General features: G+C 41.6%; 1 protein-coding gene across 1 annotated transcript; it reads left to right on the top strand.

Moving 5' to 3' along the window:
• Nucleotides 1-1,495: 1,495 nt before the first annotated feature.
• On the top strand, nucleotides 1,496-11,837 carry LOC119739082 (probable basic-leucine zipper transcription factor Q). The gene is made up of 8 exons (XM_038213917.1): nucleotides 1,496-1,819; nucleotides 2,884-2,990; nucleotides 3,766-4,089; nucleotides 4,159-4,333; nucleotides 4,853-4,951; nucleotides 5,105-5,635; nucleotides 8,669-8,897; nucleotides 11,223-11,837. The coding sequence occupies exons 2-8, from the start codon at nucleotides 2,961-2,963 to the stop codon at nucleotides 11,719-11,721; spliced, it is 1,887 nt and encodes a 628-aa protein (XP_038069845.1). The 5' UTR covers nucleotides 1,496-1,819; nucleotides 2,884-2,960; the 3' UTR covers nucleotides 11,722-11,837.
• Nucleotides 11,838-12,379: the final 542 nt, after the last annotated feature.

The following is a 12,379-nucleotide window of genomic DNA, read 5'->3' as shown; positions in this document are numbered from 1 at the left end:
GGACAAATCTGCGATGGCCCTATATAGCCAAAAAAATGTCTCATGACCATACTCTTGAATGTGTGCCAAAATGCCTTAACGGGGCCAACTTGGTTTTAGTCGCTCTGGAAATCCGAGGAAACAATTAGTACTTCCAGGAACACATTTTCCAGGCCAGTTTGGGAAATGTTGACGGGGATACTGTCTCGCGCAAAACATAAAACAAGCCATTTGTATTTCCTTACTGTGTTTCCTGGAGATCGGTGTTGACACTTTTGTGTTTCTACCTTCTACAGTTGCCATAACGTTCTGTTATATCCCCCGACTATTTCCAGCGGAAAGGATGACCCCGATTTTCTTTTCTTTTTTCCGATAGGAAATACTGTAGGCGGCTTGTTGGCCGTTTTGAAGGGGGTCATGGCTATTAACAAAAAAGGGCTTTGAATAAATAATTATTAAATATCTTCGATTTCTTCGTTTATACTTTTAAATATTAAGGGGGTGGGGTTAACTTGAAATCAAGACTTTGTATTAAGGATGTATGACTGTAAATAAGCCCAAAATTGGCTACGCGGGCCAAATCACAATTTGTATGCCGTCAAATTTTCTTGACTGCAAGCTTCGGTATTTCTGTGTTAGTTTGATGGAAAAGCATGGGCCCTAAAATTTGTCTATTTTGCAATGGAGTGCAGGCATCTTTTTTTCAAGATGGTGATGGGCTTCACCATTACTTTTAGGGGGTAATCATCTTTGGGTGGAAATTTCTCCCAAAGTTCATGTATTTTTGAATTAACCCCCCCCCCTAAAAAAAAAATGAACAGAAATTAAACGAGAATATGCTAGCGAAAATTTGCTTTGCCCCCCTCCCCCGAAAAAAATCCTGGCGACGCCCATGGGGGTTGCATACATTCACTGGAATGAGAAAGAAAGAAAAATTCACAACTCTCCAAGATTTTCAAGAGACATCGATTTAGGCCCCTTTTTTAAATTTTTCATTTTCACTTTTTGTTTTGGGGACTAATTCAGAATTGGGGATACATGCATTCCCTTCCTATTTTCTTTAAGCTTATGCATATTTCCAACAAAAAAAGCCCCTCGCTATTTTTAGAAAATGACTCTTTTGTTGCATTTTCGTTTTTTTTTCATCGATTGAGTCTGTATACAATAGCCAGCACGATACTAGGGGTGCCCCCAACCCCCTGTGCAAACCCTAGACTATTGTTACCTAACACATCCCCCTAGATATCTGAAAAGAATTCCTGAGATTCTGGTAACACAATGACCAACACAAAAGAGGGGGTTCCCTCTGTCACATATCGCGCTACATTATGCTGCATACTCACAGAAGGGACTATTTTCACTCAATGCATGAGCTATGTATATCTGAATACAAAACAAATATCCCCAGAATTAGAACTAGGGGAATCCCCAACATTCACGTTTTTGGAATGTCCAGGGCGCCACCAATATTTTCTGGGAATCCCTGAAGCGATTGTTTTCGAGCCTGTAGTACAAACCATATTGATTGAACTGGTGCGAACTGTACGTTTGTCTACTATCACAGAAAAACAGGGTATTTCCAAAGAAGGATCAGACGTTCTATTGTTTTTCCCCATCACTTCAAATAATTATGAGAGAATCTGCTAAATTTAGCTCAGAAATACCCGATGATGTGTGGTTTACAATTACAGTGTCCAAAGTGAAACTGAAAATACGCTGCGCAGTTGGTTGATGCTCAGCTAAGCAAGAAAGACGTGGACATCACGAAGTCGTATCAAATTCTTGTGCTTTGCCTTTGTGGTCGGAAGTGGTGGGCCAAACCTTTTGGCCGCATAAATAGGTAGGCCTAACTGCTAACTGGTAAAGTTTTGATATACATAATTATATCAGTTACTGGATTGTTGGGGGGGGGGGGGTAAGACTTCAGCATCTCGACGACGCTATTGTGATGGTTGTTTAATACTTTTTAGAATTTTCTGTAAGTAGGCCTAGTTGTTTAAAAGCAAAATGTTTAATTGTGAAAATTGTCTTAAAACGTAAGTCAGTCAAAAATTCATATTAATCGTAGTGGCCATCGTTACGGCAGCTGTATTCTGCCAAATTCCCCTTAGCGGAAAGAATGTTGCAACCTGACGCTACTTCAGCGGTTGTGTACAAAGTCTACGGAGAGTCTAGCCCCACTAGTGTGGCCACGGTATACTGCGCTCCAGAGGTTCAGCGCAGCATACCGCGGCCACACTAGTGGGGCTACGGAGAGTCAAGAAAATTGTCTAAGTTATTTCCTAACAAAATTGGAAATGTTTCTCAGTCCCAGATTCATGTCTTGAGATGATATATGAAGGAAAAAAGCAGCGTCAGGTTGCAACATTCTTTCCATTTTATAATATGGGTTAGGCCAAAAAAAATGTCTTTTAAAAAAAATATTCAATGTTAGATGATGTCTTAATTCTGCCAAACTCACTGGTTTGACGGGAATTCTGCTGCTGTGCAATTTTAACCATACACAGTATTGAGAGTCCCAAATTTTCGGGCTAAATTTTAACGTGTTTTTAGATGTGGTTACGATCAGTGTTGTAGTCGAGTACTCTTTTCCAAGTACCGAGTACTGCCGAAACCTTAGGTTACTGAGTACAAGTACGAGTACTTGCACTTCCGAGTACAAGTTCAGGTCTCCGAGTACGAGTACTTGTACAACGAGTACGAGTACAAGTACTTGTATTCCGAATACGGCCATACCGCAAATGGTTCATTGTGCGTAATTGGCCCAGGCCAAGTCAGACCGATATACAGACCCACTAGTGCTAAATATACTGATGTTGAATAAGATGTTAAAAGATTTGTTCAAATAGAAAACTGACATTCCGAACGCTACAAATTTAATTGTTTTGTTCTAATATCCAACAGTATTACTGGCAGCGGACATCTCTTCTACATTCAAAATCAACTAGTTGCTCTTCATCAAAGTCCACTGCCAAAGAGAAATGGACGGCTACGTGCCTCAAGATCAGCAGGTAATTTTCAGCCACAAATTTCTTTATCTTCCAGTTGATTAACACTTCACGTGGGAGCGAAAGTGAAGCAAGTTTCATGATGTCATCAATAATAGTTTGTCAATGCCAAAACTAATTTTGTATCTTTCAAATTTTTTTGAAAATTCATGGACCAGCCCCCAGACAAAATTGCTCAGTCTTTAACAGGGTACCTAAGTGGAAGAGAAAAAAACATAAGGTTACTCATAAAGAAAAGTTATGTGCTACGTTTGCTCATTTCAGTATGAGTTTAGTTTGCAAACTAAATCTGTGTAGACCTTTCTGCGCTTGGTTGGCAAACTGCATTTTTGCCAACCACAGCCTGCAAAACTATGGAAGGTCCAACACTGCAAAAATGAAGAAGAGTTATTACAGATCACCAAAACATTATTTGATGCTTGAAAATAAAACATTTTCCACAAAGATACAAAATAATTCCTACATATGTCTTTTTACTATGTGTTGATGGCGTTATGAGGACTTTTTTGGAAAAATATGTTGCCAACCACGGCTTCAATTTATGCGCTTACGGCAGCCCATACAAAATGGCGCCAATGTTTACAAACAAAAGAAAGGCCTATAGGACACTTAAAAATTTGTTGATCTGTGTGTCATATTCATTGAAGACTTTATTGTGCTTTTTGAAATGACAAATGAAAGTGAAGATATTAATTCAGTTAATCGTCTGGATTTGGCTGACAGTTACATTTTTAGTGAAACGTTAAAAGTTTCACTTTTAAATGTGATGCTATTTCAGGGCAGCGAAACTCAGACGGTTGTCCCAGAACTGGGCTTGCACCAAAATTACAATCCTCTTCAAACGCAGTTGATGATGCAGCCTCCAACGTATACTGAAGCGGCAGCGATGGCTCAATGGGTGCAACTGGGCAATGGTCTGGTGCAGAATCCTCAGCCCATGCTCCAGATGCCTCAAGCACATCAGGTACCAGTCCCGGAGCTTTTGCCAAATGTGACGACTTATCCACAGACGGCGCAGGTGGCACAACAAGAGGATTATATGAGGCCGAGCTTTCAGGTGACCTCTGACTTGAATCCTCTTCAGCAACAGCAGCAGCAGCAGCAGCAGCAACAACAACAACAACAACTACAACAACCACAACAACAACCACAACAACAACAACACCAACAGGAGCAGCAGCAGCTGTTGCAGCAGCTGCAGCAGCTGCAGCAGCTGCAGCAACAGCAACAGCAGCAGCAGCTGCTGGCACAAGTGTTGCAGGCACCGGCCAGCCAGTTGCCACCTCCACAGGATGTCAATCATCCGCAGTTCCAGTCACCACCTTGCCAGGATCAAGCTAATCAAGGTATTTAGACAGATTTTTTTTACGTCCCATCGGAAGGAGGAATCAGTAATGGTTAAGTGCCTTGCTTAAGGACACAGGTGTCAAGACCGGGACTTGAACCCACACTCTGCTGATCAGAAACACCAGAGCTTGAGTCCGTTGCTCTTAACCGCTCGGCCATGACACTCCACTTATAATTTCAGAGCAATCTTGCCTGTGGCCTCACAAATCCTCTCAGTTAATTCACCCGCAATTATGTGACGATTTGTCTTGTCTGAAGTCAAGTCACAAGCTATTCAAATGAACCGTGACATGGCATTCCTAGTCTTCTGGGGTTGTCCTCCCACCCCTAAAACTGTAATTTCTTCTAATTGCCTTCTCTCTACAGGTGCTTGCGAGCCACAGTGCCAGGGGCGCTTTTCAGCCTTGAGGAGTCCTTTGGTTCTTCACCAGAAATAGATAATAAGAATAATAATGGTAAAGAAATGTCTGTGGTATTTGTAACTTCTTGTCCTTTGATTTCTTTGTTGTTGTTGACAGTGACTTTCACCATGGATGATTTGAACGCCCTTCTCAATGGAAGCTCGGCGGCTGATGTTACTGAAACGTCATATGATTCTCTTCTTAGACAACTAGAAGGTTTGTCTATTCATAATTTAATTTTGGGATTATTTTTAAGTTGTCTATTGTGGTGCATTTACAAAAAAACAAAATCAATTTTGTTTTTATATGTGTGTATAGTGCATAATGATCTCTTCCAATTAGAAATGTATACATTTTAATCAATTGCAGCAGATGGACAGCACACTGATGGTCTACCACTTGGTGATCCAAATGAGTGCCCAAATAATCCAGGTGTTACCATGGCGACAGCAGTTCCAACCAATCCAGCTCCACCACTTGCTGGTTTCTCTAATACCATGGTAACAGCATCAACCAATCAGGTTGCTTTACCACGAAGCTCAGCAGCAGCTGCAGGAATGCCATTGGCGACCGTACCCGCCACCGTGATGGCCAATCACATTTCGCAGTCCACGACAACCCGCGAGGCTCAGCTGAGCCCTTCAAACCCCCCCACGGATGCTGCCATGGGAACCACCATGGCAGCCTCTCCCATCTGCAACCCCACTAGCTCCACCTCAGAAACCAACGAGAATCCTCCAGAGAAAACCAAGACCAAAAGGCCCAAGCCGAGAAAGCCTAAAAAAAACCGTCAGGCCGGCGCCAAGTCCAAGAAGGACGCTAACCAGTTGTCATCACTGGAAACAGATGCCAAGAAGACCAAAACCTCAGACATTGTAGGAATCGGTGAAGAGCCTGATGGTGAGTGCATGTATCTAGTGGCGCTGAGTTTATTTTTGCCAAAAATGTCAAAATTGTCAAAAAGCGAAATGTCCCAGAAACAACTTCTGATATAAAACGCCATACATTCAGATTGGCAAAAGTCATTTCAACAGTATTTGTACGATATTTCTTGTCAAAACCTCATGTGTTTCTATATTCTATGGGGTGTGCACTGGAGTATAAATTAATTGTTTAAAAGTAGGCCATGCACAATGGCCCACACAATGGTCAACACACGGTCCGCCTCCACAGAATACATGGACCTTGTGTGTGTGTACAAGACAGAGGTGGCAGCAAGTCATTTTTTGCAAGTCCAAGTCAAGTCACAAGTCATTGTTTGCAAGTCCAAGTCAAGTCACAAGTCATTAGGTCCAGTCACAAGTCAATTCACAAGTCATTAGGTCCAGTCACAAGTCAAGTCACAAGTCATTTGGTCTAAAAACAAGTCAAGTCACAAGTATCTTTGTCCAAGAACACGTCAAGTTGCACATTATTTTGTACAGCTGTAATAAGCTATAAGAATTAACCTGGCGTCAACTTACGAGTTATTTTGAACATGCCTCCTTAATTCCCCTTTTTCAATGTGTTGCAATTACCATTCTTGTAGTTTATCACATATCTGTCGGATATAAGCCTTTTGTATACTTTAATAAATTTACTTTACATTGTAGAAATAAATGTTGAGATGACCGTAGCCTTGTTCAATGCGGTCTCTCGGCTTTTTGTCGAAGGAAGATAATCGGGCCCTAGCACCCACAATCAACGCGGCTACGTGCGTGTACCACCGACCCTTGTCCGTGCGTGTACCGTACCACCGACCCTTGTCCGTACGAACGGTTTGGTACTAACACAACCAGCAAGCACAAACACGTGAGTACGGACTGTACGCATGGTGTAATAAGGCAGTAAATGTAGGCCTACTATGTTCTGCGTGTGGGTGTACGTACGTACGTGTGGGGGATATACGCGCCGCGTGGCCTGTCGAACGACCGCCTTGTTGGGTCTGCAACTTCCGGGTTTAATGTCTTTCTTTACTTTTTCGTCCAGTTTTGGAAAAAAATGGGCGGGCTTCAGGTATGCGGGTATGCCGTGATGATTATGTAGGTTCGTCTTGGACCAATCACATGAAACAACCTTCCCAATAGTATGATTAATTCATTTTTAAGCTGACCAATCGTAAGCTTCACAAGAATCATGTGACGTCGCGCGACATGCATAATGCATTTGTCATCATGGCGTCTTCCATGTCTTTTTAGCGAGAGCGCCATGGTCATCACTTTTTCAACAATTTGACATTGATTCGAGTTTTTCGGCTCGTGTAATGAATCCATTTGAGTGGGCAACGATCGTCTAATGACAGCATTACCTGCAGAATTCGTTGGAGCCTTCAATACTGCTTCGGACAGACTGGGACTGAACGACTTTCACCCACAGCAACGGGCCGCCATTGCAGCGTTTCTTCGCGGATGCGACGTGTTTGTTAGCCTATCGCGGGCTGACCAATGAGAATTCAGTATATACGCGGGGGTGGTACCTCATTACCATAATAGGTTTTGCTGGGTCAACTCAAAACCATCAAGGCGTTGGGTTACGCGGACTAGCTCATGCATGTACTGTACATGTACATGTACATGTACGGTACTGTGTGTGCATGGCTGTTGTACGAGTACGTGTGTGATGTACATGTACGTGCGCACGTATTTTACAAGCATAGCCTTGCTGTATGGTACAAGTTACTTTCTCACTAGCAGCGTACGGGCTTCGATATGTGCACGCAATTATGCTTTGCCAAGTTGATTAGGGATTTTCTTATCGGCGATTTTTTTTTATCGGCGAATCGATAAGCCCAACGCCTTGGTCAAGGCTAAGATGACCGTGAAAAAAAGACTTCACTCACTCAATTACATGTAGTATACTAACACTTTATTGTTCAATTTTCATGTATACTAAACGCCTACTAATGGGTAAGGCTATCCAGTATTTTACATGCAATTGACAAAGGCCTGATTTCTTTTAAAGAAAGGTTCCTTTCAAAGTTTGTTCAACCAATACATTAAGCAAGAGACAATTGGTCATTGAAAACTGTAGTTTGTTGTGACAGTCTTATTGAAAACTTTTGAAACTAGTGGGAACTATTCATTTTACTGGATTCAGTCACTGAGGTCTATTTTCTGGAATGAAAAAGCTAATTAAAAGTATGGCCCCCCAAAAAAGTCTCCGGTTTCTGGTATGGAGCTTGTCCAAAAAGTGGTATGGCGACGCGGCTTTTTGTTTTTTTACCCGACTTTTTTGCTTCAAATGTCGACTGATGACTGCAAATGGTGCCCGACTAAACTTAGTACAAATATATGGGAGTCCAGAGAGGCCACATAAAGCTTATTCTCGATCATAACCCCATCTAAAAACACGTTAAAATTGTGCAGCAGCAGGATTCCAGACAAACCAGTGAGTTTGGCGGTTTTGAGACATCATCTTTTATTGAAAAAAAACCTTTTTCATTTTGCCGACGCGCATGGCTACGGCGACGCGCGCGCATACCAGAAAATGGAGACTTTTTTTTTTGGCCTATAATAGCTTAATTAAAGTGTATTGGGTCGCTCGAGTAGCGTCTGACTTGGGTTGGTAACAAGTCATTTTTTGCAATCCCAAGTCAAGTCGCAAGTCATTGTTTGCAAGTCCAAGTCAAGTCACAAGTCAAAGCTGGTATTTACAAGTCAAGTCACAAGTCACAAAAATAGCGACTCGAGTCCGACTCGAGTCCAAGTCACATGACTCGAGTCAGCAACTCTGGTACAAGAGATACGAGGGATTAGTGTTTTTAGACGTCACCTGGAGGCAATGCAATCTTGACATTTTAACCCGTCAGCCGTGCCTGTGCACAAAAACAGCCAGTGCGTGTTGTCACGGCCTCCGGCGCGAACTGGCTAATAACGGCCCAGCAAAGTGCACTCAACATTTCGCAGTTGAACCTTTGAGAATATCCGTTTCAGTTTTGTTCTCTTTTCTTTACAGCAAAGCAGCTCAATATCCAACTGTACTTCCAGTCGCAAGCGCTGCGGGAATGCCCCCTGGAGGTCAACAGTCGCAACGGATGTCTGGTGTTCCACAAGAAACCGTGGACTTTTGGAGACACCAGCCCTGATGTCACCGAAATCGAGTTCCCAGAACTGGACAAGAAAGTCAAACTGACGGATAGTCAGGCAGAAGCCACAAGAAAGTTGTTGGATGCACTGGCCAAAGGGTAAGAATTTGTGGTAAATGTTTAGGCCAAAAAAAAAATAATACTCGTTCTCTGGTCAGCGCGCGTCGATTTTAATCATCCGCGTCAACCTTGTTTTTCTTCAAATTAACACGGAAGCTATAACAGCGCTCTCTATTGCCGCACCTCCTCAAATTTTTGTACCAAGGAGCACCAAGGAATTGGGAAATTGCACCAAGGCAAATGATAAAGGGCACCTAGGCAAATTATGGAGGACACCAATGTATAATGATGAGATAATAGTACCCACCTTGTCTGTACAATTCAAGCTTGAAAAAAAAAAGCCACCAAAAAAAAAAAAAACCGCGTCGCCGCATCAATTCCGGAACTTCGGTCTGACCAGAGACCGACTATTTTTTTTGGGGCCTTATTTGTAGAATGTATAATATTACGTGTGGTGTTAATATAGCACTTTATACCAAAGATCTCAAAGCATTTTACAATCAGTACCCCTGCACATCAGGCTATGTGAGACAATTGTTTTTGCAGCAGCAGCTTTAGATCAGTGCAAGCTGGTCTCTACCTTCACAGGTACCCATTTGTGACCGGCTCCACAGAAAAAGGGTATTAAGTCGCACTGTACAATGGCCTGCTCAACATTGAGAGGGTAAAAATATGTCAAAAAGTGATTTTAAGTTTTTGTCATGAATGACATCTTTATTACCTACAGTTTCAGGTTTCATTCACAGAAATGATGATTTTGATGAACAAAGTGGAAAATACAACCATTTTGTGTGCATCATTCTGTTCTACATCGAAGCCAGCTATTTCAAAGCCTGTTTTCTCAGTTGTGTAATAAGCCATTTGCGAGTAACCTACACCCTTTGGGATTTACATTTGATAAACATCTGGTACACTGACTTGCTCAGAATGCTTTGCACATTTTAACTTTGACCAAAGACACTGTTGCTAATCACATGATTCGGGGCAAGCTCTTGCATAGTTACGTAAGAGACGCTCAGCACCAGTATATTGTTCACACTGGGTGAGAATGGCACAAAGACACCAGACCATGCCGGAGCTGGGGTTGCTAGCATAAGGCTTGCCCCAAATCACGTGATATAGAAACAGTGTCTTTGGTCGGGAGAATGCAAAGTTAAAACGTGCAAACCATTGGATTAAGTCAGCATACCAGATTTTATTCAAATTTAACTCGCAAATGGCTTATTTTAACTCCAAGGAAGTAATTCATATAATGCAAATATGTCATATCTCCAGAACGGGAGGAGCTATGGAGCTCTATTATATACCAAATGAAAGCTTACATTGTGGCTTTCCAATCATGTAACTCAGTTTCTTTTTTGTGGAGCCAGTCACATTTATACTACTGGTTGGAGACAGGCAATTGTAGTTAAGTGTCTTGCCCAAGGACACAACACCATGCCCCTCTCTGGGGTCAAATCCATGTATCACAGATCCTGTGTTGAACACCGTAACCATTGGACTGCAACACTGCACAAACTTACATTGACATGTATTGCTGACTAGTTCTCATGCACACCTTCAGATCTTACCAAGGAATTTTGGAATTCAATAATGGGTTTTGCCCTTCAACGCCGTAAATTTTGTTATAAAAAACTGTATACTCAGTGTTGCCCCCGAGTGATTGTGAGAACAAAATCACTCAGGTGGGACTTGAACCCACGACCTTCTGCTTACTAGCGAAGATGTCTTACCACTCGACCACCGAGATTGCCCGGGTCGGCTGGCTGTTTCTAATCTCATATAGTAGTGGGTACAGTAACCAAACTATTCATATAAGATGCTCCGCGGGATGATTTGAATTCAACATTGCAGGTTTTGCCCTTCACCGACGTGTATTTGTTTATACTTTGGTGTTGTCTTGAGTGATGTTAAAAAAACAAAATCACTTCCCATTTTGAAAGGAGCTGGAGCAACATATTACAAAGACAACTTTTGTTTAGTTTGAAACAAGGGCGGATCCAGGGGGCCATGGCCCCCCCCCCCCCAAAAAACCCAATTGTTTTCTTTTTTATGTGACATCGCAATAAAGGCAGGCAATGAGTACACCACCATCTTTTCCTCAAAAAAAAATTGGTTAAAGTGGTCAGAAATTGCCTCAGATCGCACCACAGAGCATCTAGAATCCAAAAAAAATTTTGACCCACTTTTTTGGGGGACCAATTTTTTTTTTGGCCCCCCAAAAAAATTGTGTTCTGGATCCGCCCTTGGTTTGGAAATGCGTCAATGCTAATACCAAGATTCCTTTACTGCCCCCTCATAATTAGCATTATCATCCTTGCTTAGCCAAGAAATTCCTCTTTTCTTTGTTTTCATCTCGGCCAGGATTCACATATTTTACGACAAAGATGGGGACATCTGTGCCCGACGTTTTTGTCGGTCCCACGTCTACTGCTATTCCACCATGCCCAGCGATGAAGGATTTCAGCTTGTCAGCAAGCAAAATAGCACCTCCTTGGACCACAAACATAAACGCTACGTCAAGGAGTTGCCAAAAGACACAATCGTGAAGGTCTTTGATGAGAAAAAATTCAAGGAAAGCCTCTTGGATTGTTGTGTTAGTTGTAAACCCGACCAAATCCCTCGCCCAGTCATATTTTTCACGATTGGCCAGGACTGGGAACCGGATAAGCCTGTTGCTAATTGTCTGGTGTACCTTAAGGTCCTTCCAAAATCGGCCCGGTATAACCGATGTGTTTTAAACGGAGGCAACCACGAATCCTTTGAATGTGACGAAGTGGTCTTGGCTATGTCCGATATGAGTTTGTCCTCGAGCCAGGGTGGGCCTTCACATGGTCCAAATGGTCAACCATTACCCAAATGAGTTGTGTTGGCAAAAATAAAATATAAATGATTTAAAAAAAAAAAATGTAAAAAAAAAAAAAAAAATGTATTAAAAAAAAAAAAAAAAAATGTATAAAAAAAAAAAAAAAAAAAAAACTGGAATGGAATGGGTTGCATGAAAAATATGTTAACAGTATGTCTAATAGCTGTGTTTTAAACCTAGATACATCTCAAATTGTTAATTTCAACAAAAAAATTGTATATCGTAATTATATAATTATTAAATATTTATATAAATGTAAATGTGGAACTATTAATTTGGATAGAATTGGCAGATGGAATAGTTATGCAGATCCCTGATTTGTGGATTTAAAGTGTTGGTTCTTACCAGACAAATGTGATCTTCACATTCACAAGTCAATCACTAGTCAATCCCAAGTCCATCACAAGCCAATCACAAGCCAATCACAAGTCAATCACAAGTTAATCATGATGGAGTTGACCACAAATCAATCACAAGTAACTGCCAAGTCGGTTGCAAGTTAATCACAAGTAAATCACTCATCAATCACAAGCCAATCACAAGTCAATCACAAGCCAAGAGGACTTTTGTCGCTTCAATTTAAAAAAAAAAAAAATCGCACAAACAACAAATAGTCCATTCTATCTTTAAAGAAGTTGCTGTATATATGCTTGTA

The sequence above is a fragment of the Patiria miniata genome, unplaced genomic scaffold (genome assembly GCF_015706575.1).
Source record: "Patiria miniata isolate m_02_andy unplaced genomic scaffold, ASM1570657v1 HiC_scaffold_30, whole genome shotgun sequence".
NCBI lineage: Eukaryota > Metazoa > Echinodermata > Asteroidea > Valvatida > Asterinidae > Patiria > Patiria miniata.
This window is presented reverse-complemented; position numbering and strand designations above follow the sequence as displayed.

Coding starts and splice junctions, on each gene's coding strand:
- LOC119739082 (XM_038213917.1), top strand. CDS start 2,961: ATGGACGGCTACGTGCCTCAAGATCAGCAG. Junction 5,636..8,668: donor AATCGGTGAAGAGCCTGATG/GTGAGTGCATGT, acceptor TTTTCTTTACAG/CAAAGCAGCTCAATATCCAA. Junction 8,898..11,222: donor TTGGATGCACTGGCCAAAGG/GTAAGAATTTGT, acceptor CATCTCGGCCAG/GATTCACATATTTTACGACA.